Source organism: Anser anser, assembly GCF_964211835.1.
Source record: "Anser anser genome assembly, chromosome: 9".
NCBI classification, from domain to species: domain Eukaryota; kingdom Metazoa; phylum Chordata; class Aves; order Anseriformes; family Anatidae; genus Anser; species Anser anser.
Window position 1 is genome coordinate 14,870,667 of NC_139729.1, and position 27,639 is coordinate 14,898,305.

At 49.1% G+C, this 27,639-nt stretch overlaps 1 protein-coding gene across 1 annotated transcript in view; it reads right to left on the bottom strand.

Moving 5' to 3' along the window:
• Window positions 1-88: 88 nt before the first annotated feature.
• The window catches only part of GPC1 (glypican 1), a 200,633-nt gene continuing 173,082 nt past the window's right edge, over window positions 89-27,639 (bottom strand). The window contains exons 4-9 of the mRNA XM_083849122.1: window positions 11,405-11,570; window positions 8,590-8,720; window positions 6,595-6,714; window positions 5,883-6,016; window positions 4,862-5,037; window positions 89-4,292 (exon numbers count right to left, since the gene is read on the bottom strand). Coding sequence (XP_083705248.1) covers window positions 4,075-4,292; window positions 4,862-5,037; window positions 5,883-6,016; window positions 6,595-6,714; window positions 8,590-8,720; window positions 11,405-11,570 — 945 coding nt within the window. The 3' untranslated portion in view covers window positions 89-4,074. The remainder of the gene's footprint in view (window positions 4,293-4,861; window positions 5,038-5,882; window positions 6,017-6,594; window positions 6,715-8,589; window positions 8,721-11,404; window positions 11,571-27,639) is intronic.

Below are 27,639 nucleotides of genomic sequence, written 5' to 3' on the forward strand. Positions count from 1 at the left end.
GTTTATCCATACCTTAAAGTGGAAAAATAAAGAAAACTCCAAACTCAGTGTAAGTAGAGAAGAAAACAAACTGCCCTGTAAATACAGATTTAAGTCTCCAGCCTTTTTATTTATACAAGGATTCAAAGAACATATTTTAACTTTAGATAAACAGTGCAAGAGAGTTACAAGTACCTTGGTAACAGAAAGAAATAGATAACTGTCCAGCTATGCCAATAAGTGAAATAATTCTTACTCCTGCAGATAAAAATGCATCTTTTTAAAGCAAAGGTGGACTTTAGATATTTTGCTATAATTTAGCCCCTACCAAGCCCACCAGAAAACAACAGGCAGTTTGTCATTTGTAAATGATAAGTAGCTGCACTCTCAAAGCCTTTTGAGACCCTCATCCTTAGTTAAAACATACACATTATGGCACAAAAGAGCAGGCTGAAAGACAGAGACACTTGGAAATCCACTGTTTCTGGTTCTTCCTTTTCCACGGACAGGAGCCTTTGTTAACATTCTTTTCTAGTCCACCAACCTCCTCCGCACTCCTGTGAAGCAGAAGGCCTTTTCAAACCAAACCATTGAGTCACCATCTTGCTAACATTGAAGCAGATGTTTCTTCCCCAGCCACCCCTGCTCCCCAGAGCTCCCCAGTAACACAACAAATCCAAAGCTGGAGCCCCTGAGTGATTCCCACAGGGCTAGGGACGTTTGTCACAATGTTTTTGAATGGGAAGGAGCCCAGGAAACGTCACTTGTAGGTACTTAAAAGGCCACAGGCTCTGCACTTGCCTGAGTGCAGGTCTTGGGGCTTGTTGGACCTGGGCTGATTTTCCCTTGAGCTGTGCCAGCAGCTGTCTAGCAGTCAGGTAGCCACAGCCTGGGTTCAGAGCCGTACCGAGTCAATGCTCTGGGTGGACTCAGCCCTTCTGGCTCCGGCGCTGAGCGCAGCCCCAGGCTGCAGTGGTGGGGCTGTGCCCTGGCTACCAGCCCCACTGGTCATTGCAGTGGCTGGGGAAACCACTCCGCGACAATGGAAAGAGCAGAGAAAGTGAGTAATGGGGAACCAACAAAAAGCAGCAGCGTAAGCAGACTGTGTGAAAAGGTATATGAAATAATGTTAGCAGACCTGGGAGCAAGGAGCGAGGAAGTATCAATGTCAACATCATGCACCTCCTGGCAACAAAGGGCGAGAGCCCCCGGCACTGCTTCTCACCCTCCTGGCGCAGAGCTCGGGGTGCAGGTGCTCACCGCAACCCCCAGTTCTGCTCAAGGAAGACCGATGCACTTGACCTGAGGTCCCGGAGGGCCACTGAGGTGTAAGCATAACGCCAGCAAACAGGGGAAGACATTAGGAAGGGTTTCTTCTGCATAACATTTTTTACTGTATTCTTAAGGCTTTTCTGTATTACTTTGGACCATCAGCTTTTATTAGTGGAACAAGACCAATAATTTGGGCTATTACATTGTTAAAATATTAACAGGACAATCAGTAAATTCTTTGCTTTACATTTAAGGTGTACTCCTCGGTGCCTGTAAGAAGCTTTGTAGTGTAAGAGGCTGACAACAAACTTTAACTGCATGGAAATGGAAACAACAAGGACTTTCCTGTTATGCAAAGCAGAATGTTGACCTCAGTAGCCATTTTTTAACATTCCACCCCAAATGTTTTTTGAACAGGATACAGTGTTTTAATGCCCTCCTCCCCCTTTTGCTTTTGCATCTAAAGTTTCTGCAGGATTGGTTTTACCACTGGGTAGGAAAAAAAAAAAAAAAAAAAAAGACAGAAACTCTTTGGACCAGTAAAAGTAATGTGGAACTTGCTACATTTCCAGAAGTAAATCTGTATAAATCTATGACTTTTAGTTATGCACTCCTGTATTTGGAAGGATCTAGTAGCATTGTCCTTTAGCCAACAAGCAGCACCCTGGCTTTCATTTCTGAAGCCCTACCAGATTAGATCAGTTTTAACCTTACAAGAATTGGAGTACAAGGCAGGACGGGCACAGCACCATCCGTCGCTGTGACTCAGTGTAGCCCCCAGTCAGTGCTGGCCAATGTTTCTGCCCAGTTCGAGGAACCCGCAGCTGCGTTGCGTGGGCCGAGGACGAGGTGGGGCAGGAGCCCCTGCTGGCTCCCTCTGCCAGGGGGGACTCCATGCAGAGAAGCGCCCCTCTGTGTCCATCTGCACCAGCTTTCGGCATTACCTTGCTCATGGTCTCCTCTTCTCTTAAATTCCACGTTCTAGAAACTGCTAATGTTAAAAACTGTTTTGTTTTTGTTTTTTAACCTTTTTTAGAAAACAGCCAAACTCCAACCCCATAAAGTTTGCTCAGCCCGAAGACACATCTCCTCTGGCAGGACAGAGTAGAAACATTTGCTGCACAGACCAGTAACACAGAAGATGATAGATACATCTCTGCCCTCCCTCTCTCTCACAGAACAAATATATCTGAAACAAAACCAACCCCATAAGGACGAAGCCCATCCAGACACGATGCCTGTGTTGTAACTACGGCATCTGCAAAACCGACATCTCCAGCAGACGCCTGCTGTACCCGTGAATTAAACGAGCCTTCTGGACACCCCAAAGGACACAGCCCTACAACAGAGACAATCCTACAGACACGTGAGGAGGATATTTATATCTCTCCTGGAGCACCGTGGTGCTGGATGACCCAGAGGCTGCTGGGACGGGGCAGCAGCAGGGTGACCTGGTGCCTCCCTGAGCTGTAACAGGGCCACGGGCACGCATCTGACCTGCCCTCTCATGCAGTCCCTGCAGCAGGTAGGACAAGTGTGTGGGAGGGTGGGGAAGGGATAGGGAAAGCAGGACTTCAGTTAAAACCCGACAATGCAACAAGAACAAACACCAAAAGAAAAAATATCTCCAACAAAGTGTCCCATTTTCTCAGTAGGTGCTACCTGTGAGTCATTCTTCTGGGTAGAGACACCGCCATGGGCTAATTGCCACCAGCTCTGCTCTGCCCTAAGGTTTGGGGTCACTCCCTCATGCGCCTGGTGTGAGCTATCACAACCAGTCACAGTGCTCTAGTTAGTACAAAGTCCCTGGTCTTTCTTACTACCACAAAAAAAAAAAAAAAAAAAAAAAGGGCATTCATATCCATGGCTGGGGCCAGAGGAGGAAGAGGCAGCACAACAGTCTGTCTAGTAAAGAATCCTACTGTGCATTTTTTTCATCTCTCTGTTACCTACTACGGTACTGCACTGCAAGTAGAAATTGGACCATTATTACTTGGGTAAAAAAATGGCTTTCCGACTAGCATGCAAAGAAAAAAATACCCCAAACCCCAACCCCTAACACTCATTCCCAGTCACTTACTTAGATGTAGGCATTTAAAAATGCCGTCAGCTATGAGCTCTAGTCAAGAAACCCATTTGTGACCTTTCCAAAGTAAAAGGGAGATCTACGTTTTTGGGTCCAACAGCCACTGCCAAACTGTTTCAGTTCAACCCACTGCATCTGCTCACACTCCTGCGTACACAGATGGAAGTGAAGGGTCAACTCTGCCTGTTGAAGAAGTACAGAAGGAAACCCCGAAACAGTCCCTGAATGCAGCACTTGAGCAGTGCTGTGACCTCAGACTCTCCGCCTTACGAAGCGGTGATGTTCTCAGCCCCCGGCGTTCTTTAGGCAGCAGTATGTTAAGCAGTGCTCTGGCCAATGGCTGGGTAACAAGATCAGGGAAATTGCATATTCCACTGTGGGCAGTAAAAGAGCTGCCCTCTGAGGGGCCGGCTGGGTTTCCCCAAGAGCCCCCTCTGCAAAGGCTTGTTTCAGCCCCAAGAGCCAGTCTGTGGCAATAACAAAATTAAAACAATGAGGTATGGAAAGAAGGGCCCAGCATTGGGGAAGAGACCAAGAAAGAAGAAAATAGCTTGAGCACTGCCAGAAATAGCAAACAACTGAAACCTTTTTCTCCTCCCTCTTTTTTTTTTCTTTTTCTTTTTTCTTTTTTTTTTTTTTTTTTGCCAAGGTGAATTAATTATGTCCTTTTGTTGGTTGGTTGGTTTTGGCAAAGTGAAGCCCTCAGACGCAGTCTTTTTCCTGGCTGTGCTAGTGAGTTACCGCCACAAGTGCTGCACAGCGATGAAAGCCACTGAAAGGAAGAGGAGGAAGGCAGAAGGCAAAGATCTGCTGCTGGCCCCACTGATGCCGTGTCCAGACTGCTTAGGAATAGCGTGCGTTTCGGGCTGCCTGGTGCTGGGGCTCTTAGAAAGTCTTTTGCCACAGACGTCGTCAGGACAGCTGTCACCACTGCCAGAGCCGCTCATGTCATCACCTGTGGAGAGACAACGAGGGGGTGAGCCCAGCCTGCCTCCCTGGTGGTGATGTCCCTGCCATCTCCTTGTGCCCCTGCGCCACCCTGCCTGGGCTGTGTCTAAGAGTTAGTGTAAGCTGTTCACGTGGAAAGGAGGGATCCCTCGGGAACTTGTCCCACCCCACCAAACAAGGCTGGCGAGAGCCCAGCCTATCCTCCTGCAGAGAGAAATGGTGATGCCCTATCATGGGGCAGTGGGGCACAGGGACTCAGGCAGAACACAGCGGAAGGGTGACACTGGCCACGGCAGGGACAGAGGACAGCTTCAGAGAGCTTTTGGAGCAGATGGGAGCAGTGGCCTCATCAGCCAGGCTGGGCTGAGCTTGGGGAGAGCACCCAAGGTTTCAGTATGGTGCCGAGAGCAGTGCAGCCCCAGCCACCCTGCAGCAAGTCGGATGCACTCAGACAAGACCCTCTGCAGCCCGGAACCAGAAGCCAGGTCACGGTGACACCTCTCTGCTGCGGGTGCGCACGAGGGCTGTGGGCTGCTGGGTCAGACTGCTCAGCCCCGGTCCAGCTCTGCTACTCACTCGCATCTTGGAAATCCACATCATTCCCGATGTTAGCGTTGCCCAGACGGTTTGTCATGATCTTTAGCTGCATGATTTGCTGGCGAATGGTCATGTCTGGCTTGGTGATGTCCACCTCCACCTCTGGGTTGTTAATCTGATTAGCTAAGCCATCCCCCATCACTTCAGGCAGGTAACTGCGGAGGAAGGTGACAGGTTTAGATGTCTGCACCCAGCTAAGCTCACCTCTCCCCACTACAGACACCGGTGATAATCCAGCCTCTTTGAAGCACAGAGAAGCTGCAGTCAGTGGCGTCAGCTTGTCCAACAGCCTCAAGCAGGGCAAGGAGACTGAGTGTCTGTGCCTGCTGCGAGCTGAGCAGAAGGGGCTCTGCATCTGGCCACACTAAGGCTATGGAGAGTAAAGTCCACGCAGGAAGGCTCTTGTGTTCACGATGATGCAGCCAGCTCTAGGGATGGCCAAGCTCTGCTGCCATCTGCCTGCTCTGGTTAAATGACTGGCACCTGGGATGACCGAATCCCTGTGCCCCACGAAGACCAGACAGGTCCCCAGGGAAGCTTCAGTGAACTGGAAACTGTCAGCCAGCAAACAGCACTGCGCTGCTCACTCCTGCAGCACTGATCTGCTCCATGAGGACTGTGGAGAGGTGTGCAGCAGCTGCCAACCTTCCCTTGCAGCCATTCTTAACCATCAGTCATGGGTGAGAGGTGTTTCTGCAGCTGCTGGATGTCACCTGGGTGCCTCCTCTCATGAGGTAACAGCATTGCAGAGCAGGCATGGTTAAAGACCTGAATGCAATTCTCAACAACAGCCCTGGAGTCTGGGAGGCAAATCCAGCCCTTCTGTCTTACAATTGCATGCAGTATTGCAAAATTGCTCCATTAGTACAAAACTGCTCAGTCATTTTTTTGGCAAAAGCATCTTGATGCTTAACCCTTCAATACATAGCAAAATAAACCTTAAACCCTGCATCTCCCAACCCATAACAGTGCTGTCCTGGCACCTTGACCCTCTCCATACCTGCCCTTGGTCATCCCATTCCAACACTTGTCATCTGCCGCTGAGCTGGCCATTACTTTTTTGCTGCACAGGACGCTGGGCAGGGTGACCCAGTACGACTTCAGAGCTGTCAGATTCCCTTTGGCATCTAAAACCTATAAAGAAAGAGGATGCTCAGGGCCAGGGGTGCCCCATGGTTGTTAGAAGGACAAAGATTCTGGCTATTTTTTTATCTTACCACATGGTCATCACATAGTGATGACTTTTCATCACATAGTCTGTTTTTATGCAGACAGTGAAGTGTCACCAACTTTCCCCTACAGACCAGCCCTCAACCCAAGCACCCAGGACCAACAGTTACATGCCAAGGACTGTTCTGGTACTGCAAGGTTGACCGGGAGATCATTTTCTGGATCACGAGGGTAATGACAAGAAGCAGCCTTAGTGGGAGCCAGCTGAGGTCTGCCAGGGTGAGACATGCTGATGTCTATGACCGAGGAGCCTCTGAAATGTGGGACCATAGCAGCTCACACGGTCCATCACCCACAGAACCCAAATCCCCCACAGAGCAGTTGGTGCTCTCAGAACAATAAAGCCTCAGGTCCCGGAAACACAAAGGGACTGCTCTCCCCACAGACAGGGCCCTGTGGTCCCACAGTCCAGGCTGGATGCAGCACGCAAGCATGGCCACCCTGACGCACCAGCGGGGAAGGAGCTGTGAAGACAAACTCACCAGCATCTCCAGTGCTACTGCAGAGGATTTTGCTTCTAATGCAACCTTCCCCCGCCTTTTCTTGTCCTCATTGCTGGAGCCTTTTGTGCTGATTTTGGGATTTCCACAGCCTTGGAAAACCTGAAAAACAAACCAAACTCTCTACTCCATGCTCTGAAACTATTTACTTAATTAATTAGCACTCCACAGTTGTTATTATTATTATTATTATTATTATTATTATTAAAGTATAATTATCTTTCCTACTTGGAAGATCCCTAAGATTCTGGTTTAGTTTCTGGTCAGGTTACTCTTGTGCCAAAACTTGTTCTCAACACACTGTAACTGTTTTTAGTTACCACTGTCAGGCAAAATATTCAGAAAAAAAAAAAATTAGCATGTTTTTGGATGAGTCACTAATGTTGATATTAAATTACATCCAGCAATTTTATTTATTCCTATGATGATTTAAAAATAAAATTCTGGGAAGTCTTAGAAGAACAAGATGGGAGTTGCTCGCAGCAGTGGTGTGAGCTTTGAGACTGCAGAGCATGTGAGCCGCTCTGGTTTGGATGACAGACCGAGGCGGGACCACCCCAAGGACTCCTGCAATAGGCGAGCACACTTCAGCAGTTTGATACCCCCTCAGACCAGGAGAGCGCTGTGTGAGGAGGTATGTCCAGATCTGTCAGGTTGGATGGTTCAAGGCCAAATTAGGATGATGGACTGATTTATCTATTAACTTCGGGTACTTCCTGCCATCCTAACTGCCAGCCCAGCCACCCTTTGTAGCCAAAGGAGAGCAGAAGCCTGGGCTAGTCCTGAGCTTATGTGATGATACTCTTTATCTGATCATCATTTTGCCATACTCAAAGCCAGAGCCTGCAGCTGCAGCAATTTGTAGCTGCAGAGCTCTGTTGCCAGTGCCACCAGCAAAGGCTGCCACATTCCCCTGGTCACCAGATCTTACTGAGAAGTTTATCAAATATGTTTGGTGGCTCTGGTCAATAGGCTAGACTATTTTTACCCCTTTTCGATTTTATCAGATTTACTATATGTCCCTCAGAAACACCTTTATTTGCAGATGATGTCATCATGGACTTGCTTTTATGTGGACAACCTTAGTCTCACCTAACAATGAGAGAAAGAATATGGCCTTTCATGTTAGAAAAGAAACATAAATGAGCACTTAGATGCATGCTCCTGTTAGTCTGTGATGCGTGCCAGTGAATTCCTGCTTGGCTAAGCAATATTTTTGGCCCTTCCCTTCTCCAAGATCCAGTTAGGGCCTGCCCCATACCTTTCATCTGCATCTTTGCCCTAACTGTGGGATAGCTGCAGGATTTGGGGAATGCCTGGGCAAAATCAGAAGCCCTGGAGGGCTGTTTTTGTTCCCAAAGCTTCTCTCACCTGCAGCTATAGAAATGATTGTGGTTAACTGGATAAATATACCAAAAATAGAAGACCAACAGAAGAAAGCTTCTTGATATGCTTCTTGAAAGCCAGGTGAGCATCAGGAGAGTCTGTTTTGTATTCTCCAGATGGACTGCCAGATTGAAGCTCTGTCCCACAGATCCAACCTGATAGCCTAGTGTTTCTATTGCACAATATCACCCCAAGGCAGGTTGAAGCAGCTGCCTTCTGTCACTAGCGTAAGAAGGACTGTGCACTTTCTCTAACTGCCTCAGCTCAGCCAAAATACTTCAAGGCTCTTCAGACACAGATGCATCTGAGAGCAAATGCACCATGCCTCCCACAGTCCTTGCATATGCAGTCCCACCTGCATGTCTGTACCTAATGGAGGCTGGCTGTGGCAGGGAGGAGCATTTGGAAATACCTGAGAAGGTTTTTGTCTGTGTAAGACAGTGGTTTCCTACCATTAAAAGAACGGGCATTTTATCTCTCTCTTTCATCCTTCATCTCCTTTAATTCAGTTGAATACTGAGCGCAAAAAACATTTGGTCCTGATGGTTACACATGGTATATCCTCAGCCAGGCCCAGGCACACACACTTACCTTGGCTGTGATTGAATCTTTGTTTTCTTGCAAGTTGGAAATAGCTTCAGAGAGCCTCATGTGAATAGTCCCTATTACTGTGTCTACGTTGTATGGTCCATCAATCCGATCAGCCACTATGACCAGGGAATCTAGTAAAATAAGACAGAGACATCCTCTCATCAGACAAACCAAGTTAAAGCTCATGCTCATTCCGGGTGGGGCAGGCCCCTTGGTAGGCTTGCTGGAAAACATCTCTCCATTTTCACTACTGCCCAAGCCTATGCTCATTTTCCTCTGGAACAGGACAGATTGCAGAGGGGCTCGCTGCTTCCCAGCATGCAGGTAGAGCCATCCTCAGTACCAGAGGAACAGCAGTCATCTCCTGAAAATGGCAAATCCAGCCTGTGCTCATACAAAGTGACAAACATTTCTAGGGGTGCTGCAGAAAGGAAAAAGGGAAAATTGATGCAGAACTATAAAGTAATGCATAGCTATACTTGGACCTAACCCTTCTAACTCATAGCATGTCTTCAGCAAAGCCAATAGAAAGTGCCAAAGGTGTCCAGCCAGAGTTAAAGAGGACCTTAGGACAGGACCCAAATTGTTTTTAGATACCTAAAGTAGGATCTTAACCAGGTCTAACTTCGTGAGTCAAAAAATTTAATTCTGAAAGCCACTGCTAAGCTGCTACTGCCTCAGTTTTCTACCATGTCTGCTTTAGAAGCCTGGACGCCAGACCATGCATAAGCTTCATCAGGATTTAGGGACCTGGCGTTCAGTTACTTGTGACCTCTGATGGCTCCAGTGTGGTCTGCATCCCCTAGGGGACACCAAAAGCTTCCTGGCAGGACAAGGAATCTTGCAGAGCACAGGGGTGGTCCACGTTCATTTAGAAAAGAAAGTGTTTCACGTTCCTGTGGCCTCTCCATATGGAAAAAACACCTGTGATAGCTTCATGTTGATTTTTCTTTTCTGCACAAAGAGGGTCAATTCTCAGGGTCTAGGTTATACTACTATATATACTATATATATACACACTAACTATAAGTGTATATATATATATATACACACTAACTGTATAGTATGTAAATGAAGTCATTCATTAGGAGTGATTAATTTTCTGTCCTAAATCCTTATACCTTACCCATCAGCCTGGCATGAGACTGTCACTGCACATGGTGTGATGCTGCAGAAAGCTTATTCAGCATGAGCCGATTCTGCTGATATTATCCATGAGCAATGAAACCACCAGGTGAATTATACCCAGCAGTTGAAGAGAGTACCAGTAAAACATGTCCTTCATCCTACAGCATCCCACAGTGTGTAGGTGCCACGTATGATAACACTTTGAAGCACTGAGGCTTCCCTCTGAGATGCACAGCAGATTTCCTGTGAGCAGGAGTCTGGCCAGCCAGGCCACTAAGAGGGACCATCACACCACTTTAAACTTGCTAGCAAAGTGTTCAGTCTCTGTCCTGTGCAAGCCAGCAGGACTCATCAAGAAAACCCCAAATTACCTTCCATGAGGTTTAGGTGATGTTGTGCAGAAGCACTAGGTCCACAGTGGAAGTATTATGTCAACAAGGAAGGCCTGATCCTGATCCCACCTCTGCCAATGGAACAGCATGCACAATCCTCACAAATATTTTCTCTTTGCTATTCCATGTCTGATGTTCAGGCCTTAACAGCTCTCAGAGAATGACCAAACTGTGCAAGTAGTAGAGGCGGGATAGCACAAATGCACAGACGATACCAGATCATGCCCACAGAGCTCACAGCCTGTGCTCAGGTCTATAATGTAGGATTTAACAACATGCAAAGGCACAGACTGGGAACAGTATGTATTTACTTTCAGCACTTAAAAAAGAAGAAAACAGGTTTTGCCCATTAGCTTGAGCAAGAATGGAAACAAGGGCCAGAGTTCCTGAGTTAATATACTCTCTTTTCTTGCAACACAGTCTTATGGCAGTACTGATTTCTAAAGCTAAACATGCCATACAAGGCAGAAAAGCTTTTTGTATGCTGGGTAATAACATCTCCTGCAACATTAAAGAGCTTGCAGTCTAACTCTGCTGCCACTCTGGGGTTGTGGTGTCATCTTCAAGACTGTATTTTTTCACACAATTTTAGCCTGAAGATGTGCTAATCTTGAAATACAGACATTTAAATCAAAGGCTGCATCCTCAAATTAGTGATAGATTATATTTGACTACATACCGTAAGGACTTCCTTTAGTTTGACTTGCCCTAATTTGTCAAATTGAAGAAGTAACACTGTCTAGTTAACAAAGGGTCCCCCCCTCTAGTTAACATGGGTCTCCCTCCCATGTACATAATAGGCCTCTTTCCATTTAGAAGTAATTCTGATCCCTTTGCTCTCCACCCATGGAAAAAGTTTATGGCTTCATGTTTCTAGATGACCTCCCAGAGAGGGCTGCCCACTGCTTCCCATGTGCTCTCACAAATGGTCTCCCATGGATGAGGAGGCAGCTTGGACAGTGTGGTAGCAGGATCTGTCCCTGAGCCTCACAATTTGGGAGGGAAGGACAAACTAGTTGAATGCTGCGTGTAGGCAACCTCTAACAAAGACAGAGAAGATGAAAATGCCTGAACCCTTTGGTAGCCATACCAGCGGCACTTCCTAATGGTATTAAAGCCCAGCAAAATGTCCTGCAATAGCTTCTAGACTTTGGATCATGGGCAGAGAAATAGAAGTGTAAGAGCCTCCTTGAGTGCTTCCAATGGTCCTTTCTTTACTGGCCAAACACTACCTCAGAGAGTTCAAAAGGTGCCGTAAGAGGCGGCTGTGCTGTGGTGCAGTGAGGCCATCTTACCCATCAGGTACTTCCACTCGGTGTTCAGGTCCGCCTGGTTGGCCAGGCAGCCCTTCACGACGTTCAGGCAGTAGTTGTTGCACGGCTTCACGCTGGACATGCCCCGGCAGTGTGGGCAGTACATCAGCTTCATGATGGCGCGGGTGCACTCGTGGCTGAGGGATACCTGGGGGAGACGAATCAGAGTCAGAAACACACGCAGGCGAGGGGGGTGAAGGCGTTGCTCCAAAAGGCAGCGTGGCTTCCCAGGTGTGTGGCCCTGGGAAAGATGAGTCCCCTCTCACCACCTCACCTTCCCCCCCCCCTCCCTCGGTGTCACCCCTCACTGGAGGGATGAGACATCAGAGTCCTGTTGGGGAAAAACAGGGAAAAACTGTAAGTAGGCACCATCATTTTTCCCCGTAACGGGAAAAACTGTTAAGTAGGCACCATCTCCCTTCCAGGCCAGGTCTGCCCCCCAGCAGACAAAAAGGGAACAAGCACAAGCCTGAAACCAAAGAGCCCATTCAGCGTCATCACCACGGCTGAGGGACATGGGGCTCGGCAGCACTTGGCCCCACCACGCCATCACAGCCACGGTCACCATCAGGCACGTTTAAAGGCTGAGCATTGTGGTGGCGAGGTCAGGCTTGTGATAACTGAGCCCGTCCCTCCTGGCACCATGACTACAGGCTCTGGCTGTGTGACCCTGCCACGTGCCCAGCACGAGCCGTGCCCTCCCTGCAGGAAGGATGTTGCTGCAGATGTAGGTGTCCCACCACAAACTGCAGCTCCGGGCTCCCGAGGGAAGCACAGCAGGGGTTGGGACGTGAAAAGTTCTCAGCTGGCATCTTTGGAAAGGAGGATGGTGTTGGAGAAAGATTTGAACAATTCCAAAACTATGGGAAATTTTGGAATCGCCTGCTGTTGAGAGCACTCGACACTGGAAAGAGATTGCTCTCTGGAAGCATCTGAGTAGCTGCAGGACCCGGTGAAGCGGGCCAACACGCATGGTGTGAGCAGCTTGTAGAGCCCGCACGTGCAGCTGATGCTCTTCAGAGGTAACTCTGGGGGTGGCTGCTGCTGCAGTGCTGGGAACGCCCCCTGACCTCTTCACTAATTGTGACAAATACTCAAACACAGCCTTTCAAGCTTCTTCTGGAAGAAGAAATTCTAGGAAGAAAAATCCAGTTCCAAGGCTGAGAGAGAAAACCCTGCAGAGTTCCTCCTCCCCACCCCCCCCCACAAAGTGCCTGTGGTGTAACACCTCACCTCCAGTCAGCCTCGGACAAGAGAGGTGGCATGGTGCTGGGCTTTTGTCTGGCAGGAATGCACTAAGATAGCCTCGTGGGGACCTTTTGGGACCAGGATAAGACTTTCTGGGTCTCACAGAGAGAACCCACACTCAGAACACTTCTCCGCCACCAGCACACACCCTGAGATGCTTTTGGATAAACACAGCACTCCCGCGCGGCCGGACGGAAACACCAAGCAAGCCAAGGCTTTGCTCTGCTTTCCAGGAGAGCTTTCTGTTGCGTTTCTGGGACAATTCCCACCGACAGCTGGCGGTGGCTGCGGTGCGGCCCTGCCGCCAGGAGATGGAGGCTTCGTCCCACAGAACCGCAGCAGGGCCGCATGCCTCACACCCAGGAGTGAGGGAGAAGGCACCACCGCCTCCCTGAGCTGAGCGGGGACAGCCGGGCAGAGGGACAGGCGAACAGAACAACAGTCTCAGGGCTTTTCTTGTCTCAGGGTTTAAATAGCCATGACTGAACAGTACCTGAAAAGACAGCAGATATGAACGCATTGACTGCTCACACACTCACTAGTGAAGACCTTCTGAAAGCAAAATATTTACATATAAACCAGGAGGTGCAGCTAGGAAAGGAGCTGCAAGCTCTCCTTCCGCAGAATGAAGACGTCCTGAAGACAACTTTGTCTCGTTGTTTTACAGGCACCCCCCTCTCGGCCTGGCAGTAGCTGTGGAGCAGCACGACCTCGCACAGCGCAGCATGCCCTGGGACCTGCCGTGTCCCATCTGGGCCCCCAGACGAGACGGGGACTTTCAGCAGGAGCAATGGGAACCAGGAGGTGGCCAGCTGGGTCTGATGCTCCCATGTACATGCCTGTCCTGGGTGACTGTGGTGGCACCGCGAGGCCTTCTGAAATGGAGGAAGCTGACCCACTTTGGCTTGGAAGCAGGACAGTGGGGTTGCCTGCTGCCCGCCCAGGACTCCCCTCTGGGCAGGTGAAGGCTGGCTGTCCAGCAGTGGAGAGGAAAGCCACCAATATTTAGAAAACAAAGCTACTCAGCGCCCTGCCAGATCCCACGGGGGACCCAGAGAGAGACAAGTGACAGATCTTGGATCAGAAAAGCATTTACAACACACTTGGCTTTAAAGCACTGTGTAAACCCAGCAACTGTACTGGTGCTACTCACGTGAATGCAGTGAGGCTGTACCGAAATGAAGCGTGCAGTGCACCCAACAGGCTTTTCCCTGGCATTTCTGCTTGCAGAATTTACTCTGGTCTATTTTTTTTTTTTGCATCTTTTTCCCAACAAAACAGAAAGGACCTTTGCAACTGGAGGACAGCGCTACCTCGTCCACTGGTGAGTGCCATGGGAGGGACAGTAATTAACCAGGGTCGCCCGAGCCCTGCCATTATCCGAAGGGCCTGCCAGTCTGTCACTCTCCCGAGGTGGCTTTGCCTCCTGGAGGACAGGGGAAGGCCACACTGCCCCGGGCGCGGGGGCACTGCAGTACCTGGGTGAGGTGGCTCCGTTCCTGCAGCCTGTCCCCTGAGACGAACAGGCCACATGTCCGCACAACTGCTGCTCCGCTGAACCTGGCAGGGGCCAAGTGTTCAACTTAACCTCTTGGCAGAAAGGATAAGTATTAATTTTTGCAGGTGGAAGAGGCCTGGCTCCATGCCCTTTCTCCAAAGAATTATTCAAGCCACCATTGTTTGCAGCAGCACTCCTTTTTCATAGGCAGACTGCAGAGGTGAACTGAAAACAAAGGGATGAGAGGGCACAAGGAGGAATTTCAGAGAGCATTTTCAGCATGTTTCACTTGGCTGGCACTCAGCTCCCCATCATTCCACCCAGCCCAGCCCATGGACTTTTGCTCCACACAGGGCAGAGGAGAGGGAGGGGATGGGGCTCCCAGAGCTCCTCCTGGCACTGACCCTGCACCGTCCCTCTGTGGGTCTTGGAGCATGTTTCGGAATAGAGCCCTTCACAGCTCTTTAGTCCCTGTTGAAGTAAACTCCCATTTTTTTTTTCAGGTAGCATGTCACCCGCAACAGACATGACAAGTACAGCTGCCCTGATAGAGACCTTTCCAGGGAAGGGTGGGTATTTATTTCCCTTGGCCACTGCTACCAAAGTGTTGCCAGTTCAGTTGATGTGCTCTTGGAAAGCTGGAATGGAAAGCCCTTTGGTGTAGTATGTCCAAAGGGCTTCTCTGGTCTTGCCCCTTTGCCCTAACCAAGAGCTCATTCACCTTTCCCTGCAACTGCTACAGAGCGGCGCAAAGGAACCAACACAACAAGAGGAAAAAATCCAAAATAAAGGACCCCACCCAGCAACACCCTTGTACTCTAAGACACTTCCTTGTTCTGTTTTTTCCCTACAGCCTTCAAAAGGCCCTAAAACATTCTGACCACCCCCCTGCTCAGCAGCTAACAACCTGCTGCAGAGCCCCTCTGCCCTTCCAGCCCTGCAATAACTGATGGATCAATAAGCGACGTCCTCTGTGCAGCACAGGTGGCCTGAAAGCAGAAGCATGCGAACTCTTGCAGATGAAGTGAAAGCTAACATCATGTGTTCATCGTTAATGAGCTGGCACAGCGTGATGACAGTACATGACAGCAATTGCTTTCTCTGAGTACTATCGGTCTGGCCCAGCCTGTGACTTCTGAGGGTGCCTGACTGAGCTCCCACCAGGGCAACTGTCACTACAAGGGGGCTTTCATTAGGTCACTTTGGGAAACACCAAGTCGTCAGGACTCAGAGGCTTTCCCTAATAGCAGCTGACAAGTCAGGCAGGAAAACCAGCAATGCAACCTTGATGCAAGCCCAGCCCTGACATCCCTCCCTCATCTTGCAGCTGGCAGAAGGGCTTGCACAGCTCTGCTCCCTGTCTGACCACAGCACGGAGCTGCAGAGGATGCTGCTTGGTGCAGACCTGCTCCATGTAATTTAGAATCAAAGAGGGACTTTTTGGGGTCAGTGGCGGATGTTTTCCGTAAGTTTCCTGGTGGGAAGCCCTAATTAAAAGACCTGCTTATAAATTGGCTGATACACATGATGCCTGCAAACAAAAAGCAAATGTAAGTTAACCACCTACTCCTACCAAGAATCAGCTGAAAGGCCCAACGTCTTATGTCTTTATGGTGCCATTACTCAAACTGTTCACCTCCACAGAAACCAGACCCACCCACAGCAGTTTAAGGCAGTCCACCCAGACGGCCCCAGGCAGCCAGGATCCCACCTCCTGCATCATCTGATTCATGCCACCGTGTTTACTAAACATGCTGCACATCTTGATATACACATATTATAGCTCATCTTACACAGACATAATTTCCAACTACAGGGTCTCAGTAACAACCTTGATTCTCCATGCTGACATGGCTCTCCTTTAGCTTCAGTGGCACCTATAGTCCCGTCTTAGGTCAATGATCTAGAAACTGCATAAAGATGTCAAGAAGAAATGCACAATACATCGGAGAAGCCATTTACCAAGGACCTGAAAAAAGAACATTACTGAGAGATATGGCTTGGAGCCAGGGCACTCCTCATTCAGTTGTCAGAGATATAAATAAATATGCCAAACAAAGCTAAGCCCAACTTAAAAATACATTTTTTCTATGTCATTGCTCAGTTAAAATCTGTATACTGTATTCTGATCCCAATGACATCAGTGGGTGCGGTCCCTGAAAACCTAAGCCCAGTGATGAAGTGATAACGAAAAAATAATATAATTTCTAAGAAATACCCAAAATGGGGGACAACTTGGTATTGAGCAATGACTCATTTTAATTAAAGCTACTTTACAGCTGGGGATACAGTAGTTGATTTGAGTAGCAATGAGCTAATGCAACGGGAACAGGTGGCTGCTTCATAAAAAGCACCGTTTCACCATCGGCACTGACATTTCAAGGAGCTTGTCATCAGGTATTATCCTGTGACTGCGGCTCGCATCGAGAGCTGAGCTCTGTGCTTTTCCATGGCTACTTTCCAAAGCCTGATGTGCCCATGCGTGGCAGATGGAGCCACCCAAGCAGATGTGAATTGCTGGAGGCAAGCACTTTGCCAGAGCAAAAAATCTCCACAGACTCCCTTGTATCACGTCTGGGGTGGGAGCGGAGCTCGCAGGTTTGCATGGCTTGTGGCACCACTGCACAGCACAGCTGCTGAGCTGGGACTCACCGTGCGACTATTCGGCACCGGCGTTTGCAGAAGAGCCAGCAGGGAATGAGCACATGTGGAGATAATACGACAGAAAATTGAGAACACATAATTCTCAGCATTCAAAGTGGCATTTGTTTCCCTCATTTTTCCTCCTCCTGAGCAATGTTTAAATCAATTACAGTAAAATTAATGACTTTTGCAAGCAATTTGTTGAGAGGATAGGCTGGGGGATTAGTCCCAGGCTGGGTTCCCTGCAACCACAACAGACAGTTTAGAAAACATTCGGCCTGGAAGGCTCCTGACCAAAAAGGCCCCTGCCAGGTAGTTTACTAATATGCTTCCAAGGCAGAGAATCACAGAAATGCAGGGAGCTGAGGGACGAGCAGTCACCTACTCTGTCTCCTGGCACTGAGACATGCTCAAGGAGTACTAAGCTGTCCTTACTATTACCTAAAACATATATTCAGAATAAACTTTCTGAAGGGAAGACGCAGGTGAGGTGAAACTACTTGCAGAATGGGAGAAAGAGCTCAACCACGTGAGGCTCTCCTACACCAACACCGGAGGGACCGAAAACACCTGAGTGCAGACAGCTCTTGGATCTGCCAAGGCCTTGGTCTCCTTGGGATGTGCAGCAATGGGGAAGCACTCCGGCTGAAATGGGCTAGATTTTTCCAGAGCATAGAAAAAAGCCTTCTTATCCTTCCTCTGAGCCTTTAAAGAACAGCTCAAACTTGTGTTTTTCATGTTCAATCCAAGTCACCCATCTTTGCACAAATACACATGCTCATAGATACTAAAAGCATGTTTTACAGAGCCATGGGATACTCCTCTTGGAACCCCACAATCATCTGTCCTTTTCCCAGTGAATCACCCACACAGGTTATATGTTCATTTTCCAAACAACATCCACGGGTTTGTAGATATCTCAGTGTAAGGTTTGGTGCAAGCCACACGGGGTGTGAAAGCAAGGTGCAATTCCTCCTGGCATGGAACTGGACTGCTCTAAAACTATCACAGTGGAAGTTTTTTTTCACCCTTCGTAACTGGAGCCTCATAGGACAGGTCACAGCGAAGAACAGAGAGATGCAAAGAAAAGCCATGTTTTCTGCTGTTACCTTAATGCCTATGGCTTGGAAAATATTTGAGGGTAACACCCTCACAGAAGGGCCTGTGAAAGTAATGATAGAAGCCTTAAATATTAATGCATTACCATGAGCAGTCTTTCTTTTTTAGCTAAAAGCTGTTACACCAAAAAACGTTTCTTTATTCAAGAAATATTGTTTATTCATTTCTTTATTTCTTTATTCAAGCCAATTATTTTCTGTAAAGGTGCCTGGAAAGACCAAAGAACTAAGTTTGGGATGCAGAGCGGATGGCCCCGGGCACCAGTGACAGCGAGGTGCTGGTGCTGGGACAAGCACATCCAGGGGTTTTAGGGTTTTTTGGATCGAGTACTGATCCTCCTTCCCACTCCCCAGCTTTCTGAGTTCTGGAGAAAGGCTGAAGGAAGCTGCAGGCACCTGGAAGGCCACTTCAGCAGCGGCAGCGTCACACTGCTACCCCCCCAGCATGAGCAGAGCAGGCCTAGCTCTGGCTAGCTGCAAGGGGTGAGCCCAGCTCTGCTGCTCCTGCAGCCCGTGGTAAAGCTCCTTGTGCGCCTGTGAGGAGGTAGGCAGCTCCTTCAGCACCCAGAACCTGTGGCCAAGCTGCAGATGCTTTTGAAATGTTGGCTTCAATCAAGAGAAAAAAAAAAGAAAAAAACAAACAAAAAAAATCCCCACCCAAATCCTTTCTCCTTTTGAAGTCTGACTTAGAAGCAAATGAGAACCTGCAGTTGAGCTGCAATGTGATGGGACTCCTTGGACTTCAGGGGCCTTTAAGTACATCTGAAAGGCATTTAACACCAATAAATGAAGCGCAGCTCTTGCTGCTATTTTCCTACCCCCCTCTCCCATTGCATGTTCAGCCCCAGGTTGCTGGGAGCCATCTGTGCCTTGCTTCCTGAGGGAGGCAGGGTCAGGTGGGGGGGAGAGATCTGGGGATGGAGAGGCCTGCGTGATAAATCCAGTGGGTGCAGGCAGGTTGACTGATGGAAGGAGAAGACCAAGCCAGTCCATAACGCCTCTGGCGGAGGTGTAGCTCTCTTGGCCCTCTCCCCTTGAAACATTTTGCCCCAGGGAGCTCCCTGCAGAGAGTGGTGCTGTCGGTGCTCACCGCGCTGGATCAGGTCCCAGCCTGTCGTGTCCCCTCCTGGCTCTCTCCGCCGAGGAGCAGCACAGATCTGAGGTACACACACAGGCACGTGGACCTGCAGCACCTAGCTGTTGTTCTGACACGACGTGGGGACGGTTGAGGAGAATACAAAATACCAAAATGTCAAATATATGACAAAAGGTGCCTGGACTAACACACAGGTATATTTTTCCAGGTAGAATATCTAACTGTCTGAATGGCCATTTTAACCTCCAGAAACACCAATTAAACCCAGCAACATCGGGCAGCTTGGGTTCCCAAACCAACCGATGCTTTAAAGCCAGCAAGTTAGAGGCAGCTTTCTAAACCTGAGGCAGGTGCATGTCCTGAGAGCCAGTGGGAGAATGCACCTAGAGCTGGATGCCTCCACAGCAAGACTACAATTTACCGCTGTTCTTGTTCACTACATGTTTTTAAAACTCACCCAGTGACCTGTAGTTTTACAAACCACAAGAAAAGCTCCTGACATGGGGCTGGGATCAGACCGGGCTCTGCTCCCTGTCCCTTGTAGAAGGAGGCCTCGGGCTGAAGGCAGGCGGCTCCATGGGCAGCTGAGTGTGTGGCACCCCTTCCTACCTTCCTGATGGGTATTTTAAAGGCAACCCATGGAAGCAAGGGAAGTTCTTTCTTGCCAGCTACAAAAAAAAACAACAACATTCTGGAGTAATATTTAAGAGAAATCGGGTCAGCTCTTCAATTCACAGATCAGGCTGTGTGCACTGGGAAATGGAGATGGTTGTTCAGAGCCACTCAAATTACTCCAAACCCCTCAGTCTGAATTGTACTGCTGGGATAAGGTTGTCAGCATGAAAAACAGCAGCTACAAAGAAACGGTGAGCAGGGGAGCAGGTGCTGCCTGGTGTGCCAGGAGCAGAGCCCAGAAGCACGCTACGCAACCACTGCCTTCGCTTCTATACCACGAAGGGCACCTGGAGGACGGGTCTGCAGTCACAGGGGAGCTGCCCGGCTCCATGACTGGGGCTGTCTGCAACGTGGCAACCACATGCTGGGAAGCATTTCATTTTTAGCCTTTCCAAGGAAGGGCTCTTGAGCACTGTGATCAAAAAAAGCAGGGGGGTGCTGTGGTTTCCGTTTCCAGGTGTGCAAGCTGGAAACTGAGGCCTGGCTGCTGTGTGCACGGGGCTGTAAGCAGCCAGCTCACCTGCGCAGGGGCAGACCCTGCTCCCTCCTTCACATGGTCAGCAGCTGCCTTGTGCATATTTGTGCCAGCCCTGATATAATTAGCACCTCGGTGTGTGTTAAATGAACCAAGGTTTCCCATCTTTTAGAATAAAACTCTGTAAGAAACAGCTGCAGGGCTGACAAATATGATTCTTTCGAAGTCTAATGAATTGTATAATCTCTTCAGTCATTATCTCCCTTACACAAATGCACGACAATCAGTCCATGGAGCACGGTGAGTTTTAAGCCTCACCAAGTCCATCACTCAAGATGCATCAACCATGCTTCCAAAACCTCTTTCAGGGATCCCAAAGCAAACAGCCGGGCTGGGGTGCAGCAGCAGGGCAGAGATGACCCTGCAGGTAGTGACCCTCCTGCTTTTCCTCGCTGCGATCAGCTCAGCACAGGGCAAGGGACGCAGAAGATAAAGACTGGTGCCAAAGCTGTGCCCTTCGCGCTCCAGTGAACCAGAGCTGGTGCTGAGCCTGAGGACAGACAGACTGCCTGGCTTCTTCCCTACTCAGGACAGAAGCAAGGCCAGCCCAGCAGCCAAATGGCCATTCTGCAAACTCAAAAAAAAAAAACCAGAAAGAAATGAAGGCTAGCGCAACCCAAACGGAGGCAGCTCATCGGGGAGGAGTCAGTCCCAGCTACTCCGCAGCCAGCATCACGGCACCTCTCGCGAGCAGCAATGGTGACTCCCAGCTCCAGCAGGCAGCACAGTCCATGGGGAAACCAGCGCAGAGGACAGGACCTGCAGCCACCTGGGAGGATGCAGGCTTTGGGGTTCCTGTCCAGTGCCCTCCTGTGTACAGACACTAAAACGAATGGAAGATTGATGAGTTTAGATGGCTGGTTGTCACGCTCCTCTCCCTCTGGAGAGAAATCCTGCAAGCCACTGCTGCCTATTCAACACACTCCCTTCTCCTTCCACCTGACACAGTGATTTCCAGCTGGTACAATTTTCAATCCTTTGAGAACCTTATTCAATTGATTTTAACCACCAGATACATATGGGAGACAAGTACCTGTTTGCCTGCGCTATTTCTATTATATCCAGAACACCTACGGGTTTTTATCTCTGAAGGCTTGTGATTTAAATATAATACTGGATAGAAATACTGGAAAGCAACACCTGAAAAACATAAGGTCATACGTTCAACATTGTGTGCAACCCATGCAGCTCAGTCTGAATCTGCCCAAACAAATCCCGACTTTCTTGCACGACTCTCTCCCTAGCTTTACAGGCAGCAGTGCTGGAAGAGAGCAGCGGGCTCTGAGATGTGTCGGTGGGTCTGCAGCAGCGGCTGAGCCAGGCTGGTTAAAGCACGAAGGCACCTGCTGGCGGGCTGCTGACTCAGGCAAGCATGGCCCGTTTCTGCGGAGCCCTATGAAATCGTTCTGGGAAAGGGACATGAGGCTTCTGGGTTTGCAGAGGGATCTGGCTGACTGGGACTTACATCTGAAACATTTTAAGCCATGCAATCCCAGTTACCAACCACCCAGGGAGGAGGGTTCTCCAGGGAAACATGGGAGACTGCCTTAGAGGCAACCCTCACCTCAGTGGGGAAAGGCAGAGGTCTGGGCAGGAGGACTGAGTACAGAACCGGTCCCCGAAGTGTAGCAGCTTATTTCAGCCTATAGTGCAAGATGTTCACAGGCAGAGGCATCTAAAGTACCACAGGCTTCCCAGCCACAGGGATTTCAGTCCTCCTCTTCCTGAATACAGCCAGATCTGCCAAGGCTGCCTGTGGCATTTTCCATCCTCTGAATTGCTGCTGGGTCTGGAGGAGCACGAACTTTTAGCACAATCGCTGACCAGCTCATTTGCAGAAAACTCAAAAATCAGTGGTTTGCAATGACAGTATGGAAAAAAAAAAAGGAATAATTTTTGATCTAAAATGATTCTCGTTGTGGAAAACTGCAATATCTTTATCCAGACCCCTGACAGTCAAAAGATAGGAAATGAATCCCCCTCCCAGGAGCTGCTTCCCCTCCTTGGCTAGGATGTGATTTATCAGCGTGCAGCCTAGGCAGTCCTCCCCCCCTGCTCCGGGTTCCTGCTAAAAGTGGCTGCATCCCGTGGGCAGGGGCAGGCACTGTCAATTGTTTGTACCTGGCTGGGACAAGCTGCATGCCACCTCTGTCCCCTCTGGTGATGCCAGCACCCACGGGCCCTGCTGCTCTCCTCTGCCTGCACCCCACGTGAAGATCCCGCAGGGTTCCGTCTCATCCCCCTTCATCTTTTAAGGTCCAAGGCTGAACTACTGGATGAACAGTGTCTTACTAAGACCTGCAGAGCTGTCTATAGGTGCAGGTACTGCAGTCTGAACAGAGGAGGCTTATTAAATCCCAGGAGAGCAACAGATGATCTCTCTGAAGGGAATGATACCTCCCCTGGTGAAAGCAGGTCCCAGGAGAGAGCTTCTGGCTCTACAAAGCAGTACGTCAGCTGGAGAGCGAATTTACTTTGGCATCTAATGGCTCCTTGGGGCTAAGACAGTCTCTGCACAATGGTATCCTGCCGTTGAGTGCCATAACACAAAAACACACCTCTGCCATGAAAGAAATGAACAGCCCCAGAGCAAGAGGTGGGATACCGCTCAGCGAAAAGGAAATAATAAATATTGCCACTTGCTGATGCTCCACCATGGGACAACATTCTCAGAACATTTATTTACAAACAGTAAGCCAACTGGGCTTTATTGTCTTTTCAGGATCAAGGGGAGGGCAATTTTTATAAATATGTAACTTTATTAAAAAAGTGAAAGCCTTTAGGTGAAACAAAGTATTATTTATGGTTGTATGTACTTGCTGCCGATGCTCTGAATAAAGATAAACCACTGAAAGGATGGAGATGTGTCACTGTGCACAAGGGACAGGAATTCACTGCACTCAAGTTGTTTTAGCAAAGTGATTTCATATCTGTGGGAAAAGAGATTATATTCTTCACTTCATTTTTATTCTGATCAATTTTATGGCTAGTTCACCCAAAAAGCAACTGTAAGTTCAAAGGCAGAAACCAACTATGTCCTTCCAGCCTATGAAAAACCCAAGGTACGAACAATGGCCACAGCCTTAAAGGACAGGAATACCAGGGATGACCATATTGTCTTTGTTAAATTATTGACTTGTTGGAAATGTAAAGCATATTCAGATAATCATTATTTTCCATATGCATCCAGCACACCCATTTAACGATTAAAAACACTTCCAAAAATTCTATTTTTGGGCCTTTTTAATTGGAATTCAATTTCGTTCCAAGCGTAGCTTGACCCACCATGTGTTTAAAAATTACTCATATGGTAAATAGAAATTCTGCCATTTACCTTATACTAACATTAAAGTTTAAAAAAGGAGACTAAAATGTATGGTGAGACACAGTATTGCTTAAATAAAAATGTACTGATAGATGACTTCCATCAGTAAAATCAAATACAGGATTTAGTGAAAAAGCTTATAATTAGTAAAGAAAATCATCATATTTTGTTTCAACCTTGAAGGAAAAATAGCCTTCTTTAAGAACATCTTCTTAGGAAAAGAAATGCAAACAACTATTAAAACTGATGATTTAAATAAGCTGCTGAAGGGCCTGGGACACAAGTCCTGTGAGGAGTGGCTGAGGGAACTGGGGGTGTTTGGTCTGGAGAAGAGGAGGCTCAGGGGAGACCTCATTGCTCTCTGCAACTGCCTGAAAGGAAGCTGTGGGGAGCTGGGGGTCGGCCTCTTCTCACAGATAACCAGTGATAGGACCAGAGGGAATGGCCTCAAGCTGCGCCAGGGCAGGTTCAGGTTGGAAATGAGGAGACATTTCTTCTCAGAAAGAGCGGTCAGGCATTGGGATGGGTTGCTCAGGGAGGTGGTGGCATCACTGTCCCTGGGGGTGTTCAAGGAAAGGTTGGACGTGGTGCTTGGGGACATGGTTCAGTGGGTGATACTGGTGGTAGGGGGGTGGTTGGGCCAGATGGTCTTGGAGGTCTTTTCCAACCTTAGTGATTCTGTGATTCTATGAACATTATTTCTTCGCTTTTTCCACACTCTGACCCAACATTTGTAGGGTGTCCAGGTCTCCAAGGGGAAGTTGAGGTGTCCAGGCCTCTGGACATCTTCTGACGCGTGGAGCAGCTCTCCTCCCTGCCCTTGGTGCAGCCCCTGCTGCCACGTTGAGATGCAGGAGGCCAGTAATGACCCATATGCAGCCTCCCTGCAATTTGGGGTGCCCCACCGAAAACGAGATCACCTCTGCTACCTGGCCCCATGGCACTTTGTGCAGAAGTCCTGACCTAAGACTTAGACATCTGGGCCATATTGTAATGAGAGCAACAAATAACAAAAGCAGACAGGATACTCCTGTTTATCAGGGTGCATCTCTCCAAAGACTTTCTGCCTTAGTTTTATAAGGGGTTATCTCTCAGCTTTGCTTCCCCTCGAGCCTTATCTCAGTGCACCTGCACCCCATATGTCACAGGGGCACATATTCATGCTCTCATCGCTGAACTTGACGATTGCTCGAACTAAGCGTGGGGTCCCGGAGCAGCAGCTGGCAGCCAAGCCACCCAGCACAAGGCCTTCACCTGTTCAAAGGAAGCTCCGTGTCGCAGCAAATGCTGGTTTTGGATAGGTGCCAATCACACAATGAAAGAAAAGAATACTAAACAAAATGGGGGTATTTGGTCTGTCTTGCCCCAGCAGGCAGTGAAGGCATGCATCGCTGGGGGATCTCCTTACTCTGTGTGCCCTTCATCAGGGATTTTGTGGCTGCTGTTGTTTTGGTAGCTGCCACTTCATGCAGACCATGAAAAATGAATTCCTGTTTTGTAACTGAAGGGAAAACCTGCACTTGGGGCTAACAGACTAGCTACAGAAACACGCAGCCCGAATGTGGTCACAAAGATGTCGCCCCAACACACCCGCCCATCATGGCACAGCAGTTACACCCGAGCCCTGTACCGAGCACATCCATCCCTGTCCTGGCTGCCCCATGAGGGCTGCTGAGAGCAGCCCCAGCTGCCTGCGTGCCCCGGCCCCCTCCCGCAGCCGCTGTGCAGATGGCAGAGCTTCCGCTGCTGTCAGCGTGGGGCCAGGTTGGTGGCAGGAACCACAGCATTAAAAGCTTTAGATCTTGGTGTCGGAGCCTGGAGTTCGTCAGGGTGACTTTGCCTTAAAAGCTAGGACAGCAGTAAAGATGAAAAACGTTCTTGCCATTTTCTCTCCCGCTGCCCTCCATCTCTTCATCCCTGCAGGATGCAGAGCGCCTGCTGCCCGCACACCGTCCCTGCTCCCCGCTCCGAGCAGCCCCACTCGCAGGCAGTGTGCGCACACGGGCCTGAAGCCACGGCTTCCTATCAGCCCGGGCAGCGGGAGGCTGAGGAAGAAGTGCCCCTGGGGCAAGGAGGAGAGGCAGCAAAGATTGAAGAAATCTCACAAAATCCTGCTTGTCTTTCAGTCTGGGCAGACTCTTCCCCATTTTAAGACATGTGGCGAACAGCTTCAGTCTTTCAATGGGATAACTGCCTCTGCAGTATTCTGCAAGAGGACCTGGGCTATTGGTAGGATGCAGGTGACAAACACTGACTTGAAACTGTCTGAGCTGCTGAAACCAGGAGGACTGCAGATGAATCTGCTTCAGACGGATCTGGCATGTGGGAAAACACACACACGAGCATGCAGCCTCCCTGTCCCCACCATCCACTGGGCAGGTATCTCCTGAGTGTGTCTGACCCTCTGAAGACGATGTGCAACGTGCACTTGCAGCAACTGTCTGCAGTGCAGACTTCCCTGGCTGCTGAGCAAGAAACACTTTTCTGATCTTAGAGCATTTTTTTCCTTGCTGAGGGCAAGTTGCATGCCAAGGATGTAATTTACTAGAAATCAGTAGCTTTTCTGAGATTTGCAACCATATATGTAAATAAAAACTAATTAATCTATTTTTTTCAGAAGCACAAAGCTGGATAATTTATTTCTGTATGTCCACTTCAACAGGCTGTCCCCAGACTTCCTGACCAAAACACCACTGCTCTGTGAGAAGTTTCAGCTCAAAGAGTTATTTTTAGAGAACACTGCCAGCTGCCAGGAAAGTCTGATCCCAGCCTCTGATCTTGCAAGCTTTCTCTGAATGTCATAATATAAAGCAAGATGAAAAATGACTAAAATCAAAGCCCCAGTTGCAGATCCTGTTTGGATGAAGAGGATGCTCTGCGGCTGCGCTCGCAGGCTGAGCGGGGACAGCTTCGCCCTTTGGGGAGGGCAGAGCTGCTCTCGGCTGCGTAGAGGCTCTGAATCGGGGCAATGAGACAAATAGCTATGAGGTAAAACTTGTAACTCGTCATCAGGACAAACAGAAGGATAATTCATACCTGCTCACTGACAACGGATTTTGCTGAAAATCCCTTAAAAGACAGCACTTGGCTCTTCTTGCTGCTCATGCCCTATATCTCGTGCAGGCATTTGGCCATTCATAAAAATCAACCCGTGTGTCAGCCACAGCACTGGTTTAAGCCATTTGGCACTGGTTTAAGTCAACATCAGGTGAGAGAAAGTGGGTAAATCAGGCTTTTTATTTCAGACATGGCTGAGGGCTACCGGGGCAGCCACAAAATGAATTTCCCACCTCAGCATTCTCATCCCCCATTGCCTTAAGTAAACCTGTTCCTAAAGACAGGGAAAATGGGCCAGTTTTGGCCTTCATTACAAAATGAGCTCTGAGGTTTCCCAACTCAGTTCCTGCAGATTGTGTTACAACAGCAACGTGCTGGGTTAACTGCAAGCCCAGGGAGTGCTGCTGCGAGAGGAGCAGCCAGGAGGAACAGGGTGGGATGCCCTGGGAGAGCAGGGAGGCAGAAGGAAGAGGAGTATCTGCCCTTTGCTCTGAGTCCAGTGACAGGTCATGTTCCTCCATGTGCCACGTGGTAGGTAAGCCAAGGAGGATTCAGAAAAAGAGGGCCAGAATTGAAATTCTACAGAAATTCTGCGTAGAGACTGGGGGACGAGACACTAGCAAGCAGCCCCGCGCAGAAGGATCTGGGGGTTATGGTTGATAGCAAGCTGAACATGAGCCAGCAGTGTGCCCTGGCAGCCAGGAGGGCCAACCGTACCCTGGGGTGCATCAAGCACGGCACTGCCAGTCGGTTGAGGGAAAGGATTGTCCCGCTCTGCTCTGCGCTGGTACAGCCTCACCTTGAGTACTGTGTGCAGTTCTGGGCACCACAGTACAAAAAGGACATGAAACTGTTGGAGCGTGTCCAGAGGAGGGCTACAAGGATGGTGAAGGGCCTAGAGGGGAAGACGTACGAGGAGCGGCTGAGGTCACTGGGCCTGTTCAGCCTGGAGAAGAGGAGGCTGAGGGGAGACCTCATCGCGGCCTACAGCTTCCTCGTGAGGGGGAGTGGAGGGGCAGGCG